The sequence below is a fragment of the Pygoscelis adeliae genome, unplaced genomic scaffold (genome assembly GCF_000699105.1).
Source record: "Pygoscelis adeliae isolate BGI_AS28 unplaced genomic scaffold, ASM69910v1 Scaffold78, whole genome shotgun sequence".
NCBI classification, from domain to species: domain Eukaryota; kingdom Metazoa; phylum Chordata; class Aves; order Sphenisciformes; family Spheniscidae; genus Pygoscelis; species Pygoscelis adeliae.
In genome coordinates, this window is record NW_008825409.1 from 409,304 (window position 1) to 426,092 (window position 16,789).

The following is a 16,789-nucleotide window of genomic DNA, read 5'->3' on the forward strand; positions in this document are numbered from 1 at the left end:
CCCTCCGGTTGTTTTTGCGGAGCGTGGCTGTCCTTGCTACTCGGCTCCTGGGGCAGGTTACGGGGAGGTAACTGACTGCTGGCATAGCCAGGCCGCTCCTCCTGGCTTGGGAAGCGAGCGCCGTGGCCTTAGGCCGTGAGCAGGCTCCCCGAGGGATAGAGGAAGGCAGCGGGTACGGGGTGTGCTGGGGAAAGGCTCTGGAAGAGTCTGGCAGATGCAGCACCTGGGTATAAAGCTTGCTGCTGGCTCCTTCTGGGTCTGCATGGGAAGCTAGCGTATATCTGCACGTTGCTTAGATCTGGCTAGCAGTTGTTTCCAGAAAGTGCTTCTTAAACGTTTGACAGTTTTGTTTTAGCTGATCTGTAAGCAGTCCTTAGTGAAGGCTTGTTTTTCTCCGTGATGAAGTGGGAGTCTTCTGTTTCTTTCCACCGTTCTCACTGTGTGTGTCCGTAATGAGTTTGGGATTACAAAAGATAAATGTATGGGAAAAGGACCCTGTAAATGCAGCTGAAGTTGTCCCTGTCTCACAAAGGAAGTGCAGAAAAGACAACCTACTGCGGGGGAGAAAGGCTCAAAGAGTGTCACTATGTTTTAGATGGCAGTGAACTGGTCCAGACTGGACCTTGGCTTCTGAAGGGCCATGATGTTCCTGGTAGCATACCAATTCAGGATTAGTGTGTGATCAGTGTTTCCTTCACACTTAGTGTAACATCTTTTTCTGCTTTGTGGACTTTCGTTCAGACTCATTCTGAACACAACTTAGTGGCAGCAGAAATTCTTATGTATAGCTTTAACGAAAAAGTGAATGTGGATAGGAATAGCAGTTCTGAAAACTCTGTTTTGCGGAAGCTTAGATGTGAAAGGAAAAGCAGTCTGCTAAACAGTTGTGTGGTTTTGTTTTTTTATAATATATTTCCAGAGTTCTCTGATGCAAAATATATTTGATAACTGTTTATATCGACTTCAGAAAATAACAAAGTGTTTTAAAAGGAAATTAGTTGCAAGGCATTGTGGCAGAATTCTGACTGGAGAGTGCAGCAGGCTGTTTACTCTGAGGGGAGAAAAAGAGTGGGCCAATTTCTTTTGGGGCTTTAGGGCATAACCACAGTTTATAGCTTTTGGGGTTTTTTTGGTGGTGGTTTCCACCCCCCCCAGTCATTTGCGCTTTCTTTAAGCAATACTAAGTATGTACAAACCTGTTTGTTGTGTGCTGTCTTTACATCCAGTAAAGATTTTCTTTGAATTGCTTCATGCATTAACCAAATGTATTGTTGCTCCCCTAGGAGAAATAATTTATTGCAGTAAAAAGAGCTGTACTGTTGCTGGAACGACATTACGGAAACAAGCAGTAGTAGTATATGCTAGAGAATGCATGGCCGCTACGTTTAAAGTGTGCAGTGTAGTCTGCCATGTCAGTTAGAGTTCTGCTAGTCTAACTTCAGTTGCACTCAAGCCTGTGAAAGCGGTTCTGCTACAGAGAGGACACCCCATTTTAGCTTGAGCTGTGATTGTTGGGAAAGCTGTTTTGCAGAGGGATTACATCTGATACGTAGGTTTTATCTGGCTGTCGGTGAACTAGTTGATCTGATTCTGTATGTGAAATATTAATGAAGATGATTAATACAGGAATTAAGATAGGCATGGAATTGCCCCACAGCGTGACAACACAGCAGGGTGGAAGGGGGAAAGTAACTGCCTGGAGCAGGGTACTAGTAGAACTCCTTATGAATAGGTGTTAAGACTGATCTCATTTAAAGATGGCTGTAAAAACCAGAAGTGTGTTAGTAAATATGATGACGCATTAGATCCACTGTTATGCAAGAAGATGGGAAACTAGTATGAGAAGCAGTAAAAGTCGGTTGAGGAAAGTGTACTGTAGTTCACTTCAAGGATGGGGGAAGAGATGGACATTTGCAAGTAATAGGGAGGGAAAACCTGCTTGTTAGCATATTATGGGGTGATTGAACTGTGAATATAACCGTAGCTGGAAAAGGCAAGTATCACTCCAGTGCATTTTAGGACATACTTCAAATAGGGAAGTGCTGACGTCACTGCACAGGTCACTAGTATGGCTTTGTGTTGCTGTTCTCATCAATCATACGTGTTGAGTTATTAGGTGTATTTTTCTGAATGGTGTAAAGAAGGAATACCAGGTTCCATGACATTAGAGATTTATATGGTGGAGACTAAAATTCTGATGGTTTTAACCTATCGAAGCAAAAATTGGATACTGGGTAGGTTTGGGTGCTGGGGTTTTTGTTTTGGTTTTGAACATGCCAGGGGAGAGTGAATAACATTACAGAAGGGGAAAACTGTGCCCTTGTGATTCATTTAGGTATTAGTAAATGGTTCTAAATTGGTCACTAATTAATAAAGAATGAGAACAAGAGAAGTATCTCTGACTTTTGAAGCAATGATAAGCTGGAACAGCTTTCACTACCCACTAATTTTATCTTCATTACTCTTCACCGCCTGAAATAATTCAAATTCTGAGGATTGCTTGACATGAGAGGTATTTTCCATTAATTCCTGTGGTTCCCATAAAGCTATCTTCATCTTGGTTTATTTAGGAAAAAAATGCAAGAATACTACAGCATTAATTGCAAACATATTCTTCTGTCAGTGCAGCCTCAGATAGGTCTAGGGATTGGTTAGTGAAGTGAATAACAGTCTGTGACACCCTGTTACTTGTAGGCTGTTCTGTCATCCAGTCAAAACTTTTTTTTTCTGGGTAGCAATATGGGAGAGCCAGAACTTCATTGCATGTAGAACTAAAATGCATTGATACGATAATTCTTGAATATGTGGTATCAGTGGTAAGTAAAGGTTTGTTATAAACGTAGGGTAGCCGAGAATGCTGAAAGTCTTCCTTGTGGAAACATTTGTTCTATAATAGTTGTCTTTGCTTCTTTCCGTAGTGGCCAGCGGCATGCCAGACTCTTGCACGCAACTTACACTTCACAGTCTATGGAAAGAAAAATGCTTCTACGAAGGTTTCTGATTCGGTATGTTTGTACTTCTTTATATCTTAAGTAACAAATTAGATAACACACTAAATGCTTGAGAGACATGAAACAACCAGGTACTTGGCTTTTGGTGGAGCGTTATTCAAATATGCAGTGAGATTGAGTTGCTGAAACGCATGGCTTTTTTTAATGATAGTTTCCACCCAAAAGAGTATATGTGGCATTTGCTACAAGAGTCTATTAAGGACATTACACCTATACTGCTTGTGTCTCCATGAAACTTAAGTTTGACCTAGCTTGAAATATTTGTGATCATAATAAACTGATTTATTTTTCCAGATTTCTACGCAGTATCCAGTCGTGGACCATGAATTCGATGCAGTTGTTGTGGGTGCAGGAGGAGCAGGTCTGCGGGCTGCATTTGGTTTGTCAGAGGCTGGATTTAATACAGCGTGTGTTACAAAGCTGTTTCCCACCAGATCTCATACTGTTGCTGCGCAGGTGAGAAATGAGGTAGAACAAATGTTTAAACAACACCTGCTGTCAGAAAGCTGATTCGGATATGCACGTGAACATCACGTTTCAAGGCCACGCTTCCTTTTATAAATATTACATATTTGGTTGAAACTATTTTGGAGGGCAATATATGTTTAGACGTTCAGTGCTTTTTCATTGCATTCAGTGTAACTTTGCAATTCATTGTTATGCAAAGCAGAACAAAATAAGAGCCATTGTGAAAATGATAAATTGCACAGGTTTTTCATAGCCATTTTAAATCTGATTTTACTGTATTTCTTGTACACAGAGGCATAGATGGTATGTGATTTTTAACAGAAGTGAGGAAAACCTACTAAAACTGTACTTCAGTAATATAATTCCAGGAAAATGCATTTTCAGGGAGGAATCAATGCTGCTCTGGGAAACATGGAGGATGATAACTGGAGGTGGCATTTCTATGACACAGTGAAAGGGTCTGATTGGCTGGGTGACCAGGATGCCATACACTACATGACTGAGCAAGCCCCAGCTGCGGTGATAGAGGTGAGACTCGCTGGAACTGATGTCAACTATAATTACTTATAATACAGACTAGCTTCCAAAGAGATCTCCTTACTTGGAATGTAGTAAAATAACTTGTTGGATTGTTATGCAGAAGAGTTTCTGATGCTTGTATTTGCGTTCAACAGCTGGAAAATTATGGGATGCCGTTCAGCAGAACTGAAGAAGGAAAAATCTATCAGCGTGCGTTTGGTGGACAGAGTCTTCAGTTTGGAAAAGGGGGACAGGCTCACAGATGCTGTTGTGTTGCAGACAGGACAGGACACTCACTGTTACATACTCTGTATGGCAGGGTAAGCAGCTGTGACGTAAACTTGGTTTGGGTTTTTGTATTTGCAATTAATGATTTTTTTTTTTCTCCCCTGGAGTTTGAAGAAAAAACAAACAAAACACATCAACATTCCTCACACATCAATGAGGAATCCAGGGGAATGACTGATAACAATTCTGGATTTCCTTCCTTCCTAAGGCAATGTGGAAGAATGTAGCCTAGATGATGCTTGTTTTTTGTCAGGAGTATGCAGAAACAGAATAAATTGAAAGATCGTAATTATAATGGCTCTCATGAAGACAACAGCTGTTAGTGTACCCTTTTAGCTTTGTGGTCTGGAGTAGTTCTTCACTGTTAATACTTTCGTGTCTGTTAACTAGACCCAAAAAGAATTAAACTTCCCCCAAAAAACTTCTTTGAAAAAAGTCTGACACAGCAGCATTGGGGAACTCTAAAAAGAGGTACAAGGCAGCGTTTTCTTTCACTCATCTTCAGACAGGGGGGAAACAAGAGGTGTAAATGCATGAAGGCCTACTGTGCATTTCTGAGCTTGCTCTACAGCAAGTGACTTGTGTTCCAGCATCTGTTTCTATCAATTCTACAAACAGTAACTGAAGAAAGATTTGGCTATTTTAAACTGGTAGTAAGCTACTTGAAACCTGAAATTCAGTACCTAGTAGCTAATGTTATTTACTTGGTAGCTAGCTAATTGCTCTCCTTCAGGTTCACACTATATATGCTGCTGCAACACAAATGCTCAGTGCTGCCAAACACTGGTCTGATCCTTGAGGGCATGAAAGAATGTTTGACTTGATGCCCGCTGCTTCTGCTGATATATTAGGCTCCTGGAGACATATTCCGCTTCTCTGCGAGAGGTTAAGTAAGACATGCTTGTACATGTATCAAGCACCACAGCTGACTAAAGTGTTGCCAAATGCAGAGGGAAATAACAAGCCTTGCTGACAAGCTATGACTTCTCAGAATTAAGTGGTTTGGTTTGGTAACTACTTGTGTCTCTTTAAGCTAGAATAGATTCATTAGCAGATTTTTATAAAGATTTGTGAGGAAACGCGCTTCCCTGAAAGTTGGTGGGGGTGGCTTTTATCCTGATGAAGCCCATATGCATTGACAGTTTTGAAGAGAGGTTACTTCAGTTTCTGGATTTTTCTTAAAGTTCTTTTTTTTTTTTTTTCTCCAGTCTCTGAGATATGATACAAGCTATTTCGTTGAATATTTTGCCTTGGACCTACTTATGGAAAATGGAGAATGTCGTGGTGTTATTGCCCTTTGCATAGAAGATGGCACTATACATCGTTTTAGAGCAAACAACACTGTCATTGCCACTGGGTAATGTAAGGTTTATGATGAACGACAGAAACTTGAGAGTGCTACTAGTTGGAAGTCTGTGTGTTTGTACATGTATTTGAATCCATAGTGTGGAGATAACATGTTGACTTGAAAAACATAATTTATATGCTCTTCTTCCCCCCGCCTTTGATCAAAAGCGGTACAATTGAATTCAGTCATTGCCTCTGAAAGAAGGCACATACTAATTTTGTGACCAAGTATAAATTTAGTACGAGATCTAACTTTGAATTCTAGAACAATGACATAAAGTTGGAATGTGTAAGAGCAGTATGTATGGTCCAAATGGTCTTAGATTTTTAAAATGTGCTGTTTAAAACAGACATCGTTGCAGTGCTACCAACGTGTATATCTGTAGGATTCTGAGTTTCCTGTAGGAAACAGCTTTTTTCAAAATTCTGGAGAACCTATTACGTTAAGATACTAACATGATAAGTCTCATTGTTGTAGGATGAAATTATCAGGAGATGAGTCTAACTTAACATTACTTGGTTGCAAAAGTTTATATATGTTTGTTAGAATACTATATGCATTAGTCTTTTGCTGCTTATGGCTGTCTCCTATCTGTTTCAGTATGCAAAATATTTATAAACATATCTGTCAAAAAAACCCCAACAACTTAGTTTGGTTGCCTACATAATTTGGCTTTATTAAAGCTGAGGCTGTTTTCATACTTGTGTACTTTGAGGTACATACAATATGTAGATTGATATTTCTTCTGAGAATTTGTCCTGAAATTGGGAGTATTGGCAGTTCTCAATAACTCTGGAAGCTAACCTATTTGGTTTAGGCATAAGAATTCATGTTTAATACCTAATTTTAGACCACTAAGTTTTGAAATCTAAGAATATGAAATCAGGGCCATATCGAGGATATAAACCATTCTTATATGCTATTTTTGATAAAACTGCTAGTAATAGTTTGAATGAAGTCTAATGGTATTGGATTGAGAGAACTTCCTAAAGTAACTTTTTTCTGGCAAAAAGGCTTCTGATACTAACCTAACTATCCTGCTTTGGAATTGTTCTTCTTTTTCTTGGACCTTCCATCACCAGCTGTTTTTCAAATATGGTTGAGCATAACAGGGCAATACCAATTTTGTTTTCTTTTGGTTGAACTTAGTACAGGAGATGGCAAAACTTGCACATCTTGCTTATTAACCCTCTGCTCTACTTCCACTGTTGTGCAAAGAGCATAGTTGAGTGATATGTTCTGGTGACTTTGTTTTTTGGACTGCTAATTCTGTTAACTTTTGTCTCCTGTAGTGGGTACGGCCGCACGTACTTCAGTTGTACATCTGCTCATACTAGTACGGGTGATGGCACTGCTATGGTCACACGAGCTGGTCTTCCTTGCCAGGACTTAGAATTTGTACAGTTTCACCCTACAGGTACAGAATATGAAATAATACTTACAACATTATTTTTAATGATTTGAACAGATTTTTTTGTTTTTTAAAATGTGCTCAAATCAGTTTGCACTTTTCTGCAGCACTTTGTTAGTTCATTATCATTCAGTATCATCATCATTCAGTTGCTTGTGACAGGTGTTCAGACTTGTCTGCAACTGCTGTGGATAATAAATCTGAGAGTAAGACTTACAATATGAGAGAGAGGTCTGAGCTGTTCTAATTTAAAGGTCAGTGTTAAATATTTTAAGGTGCTGTCTCTACCATACTAACGGGTTTTATGAATTTCAAGTCGAAACCACTTCACCTCTTAAACTTATATTTTAAAGGCAAGAGGAAATGTTAAAGGGTTTGATATTAGACACAGGAGCAATGGGATAGATGCAAGTGTTAGGGAGTTAATATACTAGAATCTTTTGTGGAAGTGGGGTAGTTGAAGTAAAGTTAGATATTTAGGACTAGGTTTTGTAGCACAGGATCAGTATCTAAACTGTGGACAACAATGATCACAGACTAAAAAGTGAAGAGCTGCTTTTTTGGTTGTAGCTAAATAAATGCTCAGTTTTAACTTGTGATAAGTGGTGATTTTTTAAAATTGTTCACTTAATTTTACAATGTTATCCTTGTTATATCATAGAGATCCAATGCTTATTTGACTTAGCTAAGGTTTTTCTAGTCAAAGAAACTTCGTTGCTTGTCTGATAATTATGTTAAAAGCTATGGAATTATCAAGTGCATGAGTTGGTTAGCATTTTTGTTTTCTATGATGACCAGTGCTGAAGGCTAACAGGTAGGCCTTCCTTCTCTAAAAGGAAAGAAAACTGAGTAAGCTTTCGCATTCCACACTATTTGAAGCCATCCTGTACTGCCTTAGCACAGGAGAAGAGGGGACAAACATGAGCAAACTGGCCTTGAGATAATCAACTTCTGGTTTACTTAAAAATCTTGAACAAAGTAATTGCTGAAGGTCTACAAAATCTTTGTTAAAGTCTCCTTACGTATTGCTGGGTGCAGATCTCTTCTAGTTCTAGTATTTTAGATACCGTGGGTGTTCCAAATCAACTTGCTTACCTTCCAGGAAGAGTGTTTGAAAGGAATAACAATACTTGTTTCTGAGCAGTCTTGGGGGACAGTTACTAGTGGTGTGATTAGGGTGGAATTAAATCTACCCCTGTCACTTCTCCGCATTATTTTAAGAAGACCTTGTTTATTCAATCCCGGTCGTCCTGATTACGAAGCTGTCACGAGACCATCTCATTTTGGTGGTTATTTCCTTTCTTCACAGGTATCTATGGGGCTGGCTGCCTTATAACGGAAGGATGTCGTGGAGAGGGAGGTATTCTAATTAACAGTCAAGGTGAAAGATTTATGGAGAGATATGCACCTGTTGCTAAGGATCTGGCTTCCAGGGACGTAGTATCTCGTTCTATGACCATAGAAATCCGTGAAGGAAGGTTAGTTAAATATTCTAATGAAGCTGCAGAATGAATACTTAATCATACTAGACTATATGTGGTACAATAATTCATTTGATAAACCCCTGGTAATTCATGGAAGTGAGCTTTCATAACTGTTAGCTGAACACTGCATGTAGGGCAAAATTTTTACTTGTTAATTCCTAATGATACTAAAAGGGAACACAAGATGCTAGGAGTATCCTGTTTGAATTTGGTGTGTCTAGAGACAGTGGCTTAAACAAGTTTAATGTATATGTTCTTACTGCAAACAATGGAAATAATTTGGTGCTCTGGTCTCTTGATTAATCATCTTCAATTCTTACATATTTCTGCTGTGATACAGTGATTTAAAGTCTTAAATACTGTGAATTATTGTGAAAAGAAAGCTGGGAGGTGAAAACTACACGTAAATCTGCCAGGTTCAACAGTCTTAAATATGCTAGATACTAATTTTTGTCAGATAACCTTTGAAAAAATTAGAAGTTAATTTTTCACAAACGAAACAAATTGGATTAGAAATGTTACTGGTGTTTGCAGAATTCTTGTTATGTGTTCCAGTGTTGACTTGGTGGGTTTTTTGGTTTTTTTCTTTTGGTAGGGGTTGTGGTCCTGAAAAAGACCACGTGTACTTGCAGTTGCACCACTTACCACCACAGCAGCTAGCAACCCGTCTCCCAGGAATTTCAGAAACAGCTATGATATTTGCTGGAGTTGATGTCACTAAAGAGCCTATTCCTGTTCTGCCTACTGTGCATTATAATATGGGAGGTATTCCTACTAACTACAAAGGACAGGTAAGTAATAGATCACTTTTAGGATTTTTTTTCCAGCATGATAATAAGAAATGATTTTCCAAATATAAGAGCATTAACAATGTTTTTCATAAATGTAAGGATGCTGAATAACATTAGCTTAATAATAATAATATAATAATGATGTCAGAGTACTTAAAACACACAATCTGGTTTGTTTTTGTAAATAACTTGAGAGCCGTGTTCCAGCCCGCCTGGAGATGGGAGTTCCAAGAAACATCTAAAATGAAGTTACTGTCATGTCTGACAACAATTCTCTGTTTATCAAGTTGATGGTAATATATACTTGAACAGGGATCAAACTAGGGCTCTGTTACAATCTGTAACTCAAGTTAATGTGTATTAATTCTCTGTACCTCATATAATCTCTACACTAAAGCAGATTCCGTCAACTCCTACTAGTTAGAAGTCAATGTGATGATGTTAGCTGAATTTTTCTGTTTCAGTGTATTGTACTTGTTAATTTTTTAATGTGAAATTCTGCCTTAGAAATGTGTGCAGATCAGATTTTCTTCCTGTGCTTTTCTGACTTGCTGCAGAATTGTGATGAAGAGTACATGGTTCTGTTTCATAACATAACTGTATTTATATAAGCATCTGTATTTACATAGTATTACTACTTACCCTTTAGAACTAAGGTATTTACAGTTTTGGAGTTGGAGAAAACTTTAGATTGCTCTGTCTCATCCTTACATGCACATGGCCTTTGCAAATAAGGAGGTTTGCACTGTTAGAAACTGTTTAACAGATGAGTATTAATTGACTGTCTGAAATGATAGGTGATTACACATGTGAATGGTGAGGATAAAGTGGTACCTGGTTTATATGCTTGTGGGGAAGCAGCCTCTGCATCTGTCCATGGCGCAAATCGACTTGGAGCAAACTCCCTTCTAGATTTGGTGGTCTTTGGTCGTGCTTGTGCCCTTACTATTGCAGAGACGTGCAAGCCTGGTAAGTCTCACAGTTTGTCTCACTTTTTTAGAGACATTTGCCTTCATGATTACATTTTTGCCCAACAGAGTTGTTGCTACCTAATTCAAACTCAGAATGCTAGACATAGACTCTTATTTGTTAGAAAAGGCAGAAATCGGTGTTTATGCTTTTTATAGGCATATTCTTTGCGATGCAAATGCTTGTCATTAACATTTGCTTTGTGAGTTGATCTTAAAGCTAGAATTGGGTCAATGCTATCAGCAGAAACAGTTGAGTTGATTTTTCACAAACTAGCAAAACAGAAAATATTGAGTATGAAGACTGACTTCTCTACATCCTGCACTGCATCTTCTACATCAAAATGTAGTCTGCCTTACACTTGGCACTTTGTTATAGTGGAATTTGCTGCCACCTTGTTGATTTATAAGGTGGACTGCATATGTAAAAAAGAGATAGATACTAAAAATCATAACATCTCATCCCCTGTATGTGGATTTTCACTGCTGAACGTTATTTTTAAATAATCTGGTTCAGCAACAGTTACTGAGCTGAAAAAAGAAAACAACCAACCAGCAAAATACTGTAAGAGGCAGTTATATCGCCAGAGGAGCTCAAGTCCAGTAGTAGTCATCTGTTTTCTCATTGCTTAATGTCCAAATTAATAAGACTGTTTGTTTTTTCAGTCTGACTCTGCACAAAGTGCACAGAGTAATGGTTCCTGACGGAATCAGCTTGGATCTAGCAATGCCTATTGGCTCTGGCTTTGTGCGAACATTTATTTGGATTAGTCTTTCTGTGGCTCCTTTGAAGTTGCAGGAAGGTTTTTATTAGTCTGAATGCAAAGCTACAGGAGAGATGGAGTGTGCTGGTAAGGTGCTGTGTTTGATTTGTTACCCAATAACAAATGGGTTCCAGTATTAGAGGTAAGATGCAGAGCTCACGTGTAACTGCAAAGCTTATTGACTGGTCCCTGGTCCCTTAACAGATCCAAGAGAGGGTGGGAGGTTTGGGGGTGAGGAGACAAGGAAAGTATAGGAGAAGGTGGTAAGGAGCCACAAGCTTATTCCGTAGTTTAGAAGAATTTGCATCAAGTGCTGTTTTTAAGGAATTAACAGCAGAATTTAGCCAAACCTATAAATTCCCTACTAACTGTCACAGGAAAGAATGTGATTCATGTATTGCACTGAGAACTCTATTTTTAAGTGTATGGATGCTATTGGTGGGAGTTCAGGAAAGTTACAGTTAACCTGTACCACAGAGGAAGAAAACAGATTGTGTTGTAGTGAAATCTGACTTTTAGTAGTTGCTAGTCTATGAAACTGCCAGAAACCAAAACCAAGCCCGACCTACTAAACTTACTGAAACTTTCTTATTAGGAGAGCCAGTTCCCTCCATTAAACCAAATGCTGGTGAAGAGTCAGTTGCTAATCTTGACAAATTAAGATTTGCTGATGGAACCATAAGAACTTCAGAAGTGCGACTTAACATGCAGAAGGTAAGCCTGGTGAAGCTCTCAAGTATAAGGTGGGAGAAGCTGCAAGCCACGGAGGTGGTTTGGTCACTTTGTGAAGTACGCTTCAGGATTTGCTTTGCAGAAGTAAAAAGCAGTCTGAGAAGATTGTCTGTGCTCAGCAAAGGCTGTTATCAGTTTTGTTAGTTTCTTCTCCCCTTCATGGTTATTCCTCTTGGGTAGTTTACTCACTGTATAATAGAGTGGGGTTGCCTCTGTTTGGGGTGAACAGAAGAATGTTTTTTCTTCAGGCTGCAGGCATGCTGGAAGTCAAAACAGCTCTATATTAAGCTCTCTTGGAACTAATAAGTTACGTGGGATATTATGTATATGCAGCATATCAAACTGATTTTGTTTTACTACCTTGCAGACAATGCAAAACCATGCTGCTGTATTTCGTACTGGTTCTGTACTCCAAGAAGGCTGTGAAAAACTTGGCCAAATTTATGGTGATCTGGCTCATCTAAAGACATTTGACAGAGGTAATTTGATAGCAAAGAATACACCTTGGCCAGAGTACTCTCTGGGAAAAGTGTTTGTTTTCTTCTGTAAACCTTCTTATGTGTTTCTTGAAACTTTGGCTAAAGGCTTTGACCATCTTTCAAAATACTTTGTAGAGCCCTACTTGCTAAACATGGTAATCAGTAAAGTACTTGATCTTACTGGTAATTTTCTGGTTGCAGACTCTCTCAAAGAAGCAGAGGCTGAAAACAGATGTAACTGTATAAGGTACTAAGTGCTGTTCTCTCAGAACATGATGTGAAGTTGTTAAAATACTAAGATGAACCACTAGTATCTTCTGAAAAGGCCAGGGAGTTGCAAAAAGGTGGCAAGACTATTCCTAGGCTGAACACTCAGTTTTCATTCTTCAGCTGAACAGATAGCGCTGCATACAGATACACTGCAAGATATGGCAGTATCTTAGGAGAACTTGGTTAATTAAGTACAACTGATGATGTACCTTTTGTCCACTCATGTTGTGTATTTCTCTCCAACTACTGCTATTGGATGTGTATCCTAACACTGAAAGTACAACTGGCTTTCTTGGACAGCTCTCGCCAAGCATCAAGAAAAGTGTTACAACAGCTTAGAATGTAGGGATCAAAATGATGATACATTCATGTAAGTGAACTTGGGTCCACCTTGAGGATACTTAAATGAAGAACCACCTCATATAACTAGCAGGTGGGGTTTTTTTTCCCCCTTCTCTGAGGGTGGGAAGGAAGGGAAAGCCCTGTTGTCTGGATCTGCTAGGGATCTACTTAAAGAGCTACCATCTAGCCAGATCTTGTGATCCAAAATGAGGTATGGGGACTGAGTTGTAGGTATGATACAAAGCAGGCAAGAATCTATGGTGTAATTTTATCTCAGTAGTACACATGCAACAGGGACACCTGGTAGAACTACTGAATTTTTCTAAGATTCATTACGATTGTTAGGGTGTAGGAATCGTTACAGAGCCTTGCAGGCAATAGTGAGTAATTCAGTGTAGTAGAGTACCAAGATTGCAGTAGGTAGAGCATTGGCTTGTTCGATTCTAAGTATCAGCAATAGGACAGAAGTAAATTGAGGAATAGAATCATAGAATCATTAAGGTTGGAAGAGACCTCCAAGATCATCGAGTCCAACCGTCAACCCAACACCACCATGCCCACTAAACCATGTCCCCAAGCGCCTCACCTACACGTCTTTTAAATACTTCCAGGGATGGTGACTCAACCACTTTCCTGGGCAGCCTGTTCCAGCGTTTAACCACTCTTTCAGTAAAGAAATTTTTCCTCACGTCCAGTCTAAACCTCCCCTGGCGCAACTTGAGGCCATTTCCTCTTGTCCTATCACCTGTTACTTGGGAGAAGAGACCGACACCCACCTCGCTACAACCTCCTTTCAGGTAGTTGTAGAGAGCGATGAGGTCTCCCCTCAGCCTCCTTTTCTCCAGGCTAAACAACCCCAGTTCCCTCAGCCGCTCCTCATAAGACTTGTTCTCCAGACCCCTCACCAGCCTCGTTGCCCTTCTCTGGACACGCTCCAGCACCTCGACGTCCTTCTTGTAGTGAGGGGCCCAAAACTGAACATAGTATTCGAGGTGCGGCCTCACCAGGGCCGAGTACAGGGGCACGATCACTTCCCTGCTCCTGCACACTGCCGGCTCATGTTCAGCTGGCTGTCGACCAACACCCCCCGGTCCTTTTCTGTTGGGCAGCTTTCCAGCCACTCTTCCCCAAGCCTGTAGCGCTGCATGGGGTTGTTGTGGCCGAAGTGCAGGACCCGGCACTTGGCCTTGTTGAATCTCATACAGTTGGCCTCGGCCCATCGATCCAGCCTGTCCAGGTCCCTCTGCAGAGCCTTCCTGCCCTCGAGCAGATCAACACTCCCGCCCAACTTGTTTGTGTAACTTGTTTGTAGAACATCTTCCATAGTATTTTAATATTTTACTAGGTATTGTGTGGAACACTGACTTGGTGGAGACCCTCGAACTGCAGAACCTGATGCTTTGTGCTCTACAAACAATTTATGGTGCTGAGGCTCGCAAAGAGTCCCGGGGTGCTCATGCCAGAGAGGACTATAAGGTATAAATATTTTCTGTGACCTGGATGTAGGATTGAACTTCCTTGTTATGTGTCCTCGGACGGATTACTTAAAAGTTGTAATTTCTTCAGAGTCTTGAGTTAAGATTAGTGTAGTATTCGTTTGGGGTCCCATCTGCTCTGTTTTATCTGTTCTTATTTGTTACATATAAAATGACCAATACATGCAGCATTGGGTAACGATCTTGAGAGAAGAGTTGTTCCACGTGTGCATCCGAACGATTAGAAAGGTCTAAACTAGGACTACAGTAATAATAAGGTCATGAATGCATAAACAGGACTTCAAGCAGAATAATTGTCCTATACAAGGAACATTACCTTAAAGCCCTTGTTAAGCCTCAGTATTTAGAATTTGACACGGGTGGTGTTAAGATAAAGCTTGCTGGCTATTAGGAGACACATGGTGTTACAGTTGTAATTGGAATGCAACTAATCATGTGGTGGTAAAGTGATTTGCAGATGTAATTTCTGTTCTATACTAACCTAATCTTCTCCTTAGTTACGGATAGATGAGTTTGACTATTCTAAGCCGCTCCAAGGCCAACAGCAGAAGCCATTTGAAGAGCACTGGAGAAAGCACACCCTTTCGTATGTGGATGTCCCATCTGGGAAGGTACGTTGAGCCTGATGCTTGAGGGTCTTTCTCACTGTCAACAGACAGCTGCTCTCATAGACAGCTCTTGATATCATGATAATACTGCAAATGATTGTCACTGTCTGAGGTACCTGATAGGTTTAGTGTACTTAGAGGGGAAAAAAAAATGATTGTCACTGTCTGAGGTACCTGATAGTTTAGTGTACTTAGAGGGGAAAAAAAAAAAAAATTGAACATTTATTCTGTTGTTGAACAGTAGTCATAACTGGGGTAAGTTACTGTTGATCACTGGGCAAGTGACTGCGATTTGAGCTGGAACTGTGTTTCCCCTTGTATCAAGCTAGTTCGAAAGCTTGTTTCTTTTTCTCTGATGGTGGCAAAACCTGTTCTTGGTGTTCAGTGTAAAGTTATGGTATTTCAAATATGACCCTATAAAAATCATGAGTGTTGTTTTTTGTATCCCATTCTCTGCATCTGCTTTGTTTCCTCTCCCCTGGTTCGAGCTTCCTTGAATCTAGTTTGAGGACAGGTGAGAACACTTCACTTCCTGAACAGCTGCTGAGGATGGAAAAAGAGAGTGACATGGTTCTGTCTCCTAACTTTGCTAGCTTAAAGAACTAGGTACTAGCAATCTTAGCCAAAACTTTACTTTTGTCCAAAAGGTCTTTTTAAAGTAGTAGTCTTCTGATACCATTTCTGGTCAGGCTTTGCTTTTAAGGAATTCAGTCAGTGGTAACTTGATGGAACTTAAATGTTCCTTGTAGGTTACTAAGTGTTCATTTTCTATGGAAGGAAAAGAATAATGGAGAAATTAGCTTAACATCAATGAAGCTATTCAGTTATCTGTGTTATTCAGTCATTCCTGTTAGCTAGGCTGTCTCGTTTAGATACAAGAGGTTTGTTTGGCTTAAAGTTCTTTGTTCTCTTTTACTTTAGGTTACCTTGAAATATAGACCTGTGATTGACAGAACTTTGAATGAAGAAGACTGTTCAACTGTCCCGCCTGCTATTCGCTCATACTAGTAACTTACATTTAACTTGCAGTCCTCTCCCAGAGCGGGTTGGTGTACATAAGCATAGTGCAAGCAAATCAAAATAGTATTGTCACTATCAATTAATGGAAAGTGCTGACTAAACTTTTCTCCGGCTTGTATTCTGCTGTGGCTTACTGTACAATTATGAAAATGGAATGCAGGACAGCTAATGTTCTTGCACCCATCTGTCAAAACTGACAGGGAAAACACAAAATGTGTCTAAATAAAGTGATTAGAAGTCTTCTATTTGTTTGAGTATGCTGTTATGTATGTAATTACAATGCTTTTATTTTGAATGTATAGTTATTTCCATATTTTAAGAGCAAGAAATGCATTGCAATAGTTTTAGACAAGACTGAGATGCTGAATTTTATCATATGGGGATTTAAAATTAAGCATCATAATTGCTGATTGTAAGTAACATGAAAGGAAAGAAAAGAAAATGATGTACTAGTAATTACAACTTTTTTTTCTAAAGCTAACATTGTCATACTGTTTTATTGAAGGAAACAAGATACTTCTGTATCATACAAAGATACCTTTGCTGGGGCAGGATGGGAAAAGGGGACTATATCTTGACTTGGCTTTTTTTATAGAAAGAGCCCTGGCTGGTGTTAAGGGGGCAGGAAATAATGTTTCATACATCTTTAAAAAGATTGCAATGAAGCAGAATAAGGTAGTACCTTATTTCCATCCTCGAGAGGTCGCTGTTCCAGTGGCTTCCCCGCTGCCCTTCGCCCAGGGGAGGCGGGTTCTCCTCAGGCCGGGCGGAACCTGCCCTGCGGGCGGGC

At 39.7% G+C, this 16,789-nt stretch overlaps 1 protein-coding gene across 1 annotated transcript; it reads left to right on the forward strand.

Moving 5' to 3' along the window:
• The first annotated feature begins 2,918 nt into the window (after nucleotides 1-2,918).
• SDHA (succinate dehydrogenase complex, subunit A, flavoprotein (Fp)) lies at nucleotides 2,919-16,250 on the forward strand. Its single transcript, XM_009330439.1, has 14 exons — nucleotides 2,919-3,005; nucleotides 3,306-3,467; nucleotides 3,864-4,007; nucleotides 4,154-4,318; nucleotides 5,495-5,643; nucleotides 6,927-7,051; nucleotides 8,355-8,523; nucleotides 9,125-9,320; nucleotides 10,118-10,289; nucleotides 11,648-11,766; nucleotides 12,152-12,263; nucleotides 14,221-14,351; nucleotides 14,869-14,982; nucleotides 15,901-16,250. Exons 3-14 carry the CDS (start codon nucleotides 3,891-3,893, stop codon nucleotides 15,985-15,987), a joined length of 1,656 nt encoding a protein of 551 aa, XP_009328714.1. The 5' UTR covers nucleotides 2,919-3,005; nucleotides 3,306-3,467; nucleotides 3,864-3,890; the 3' UTR covers nucleotides 15,988-16,250.
• Nucleotides 16,251-16,789: the final 539 nt, after the last annotated feature.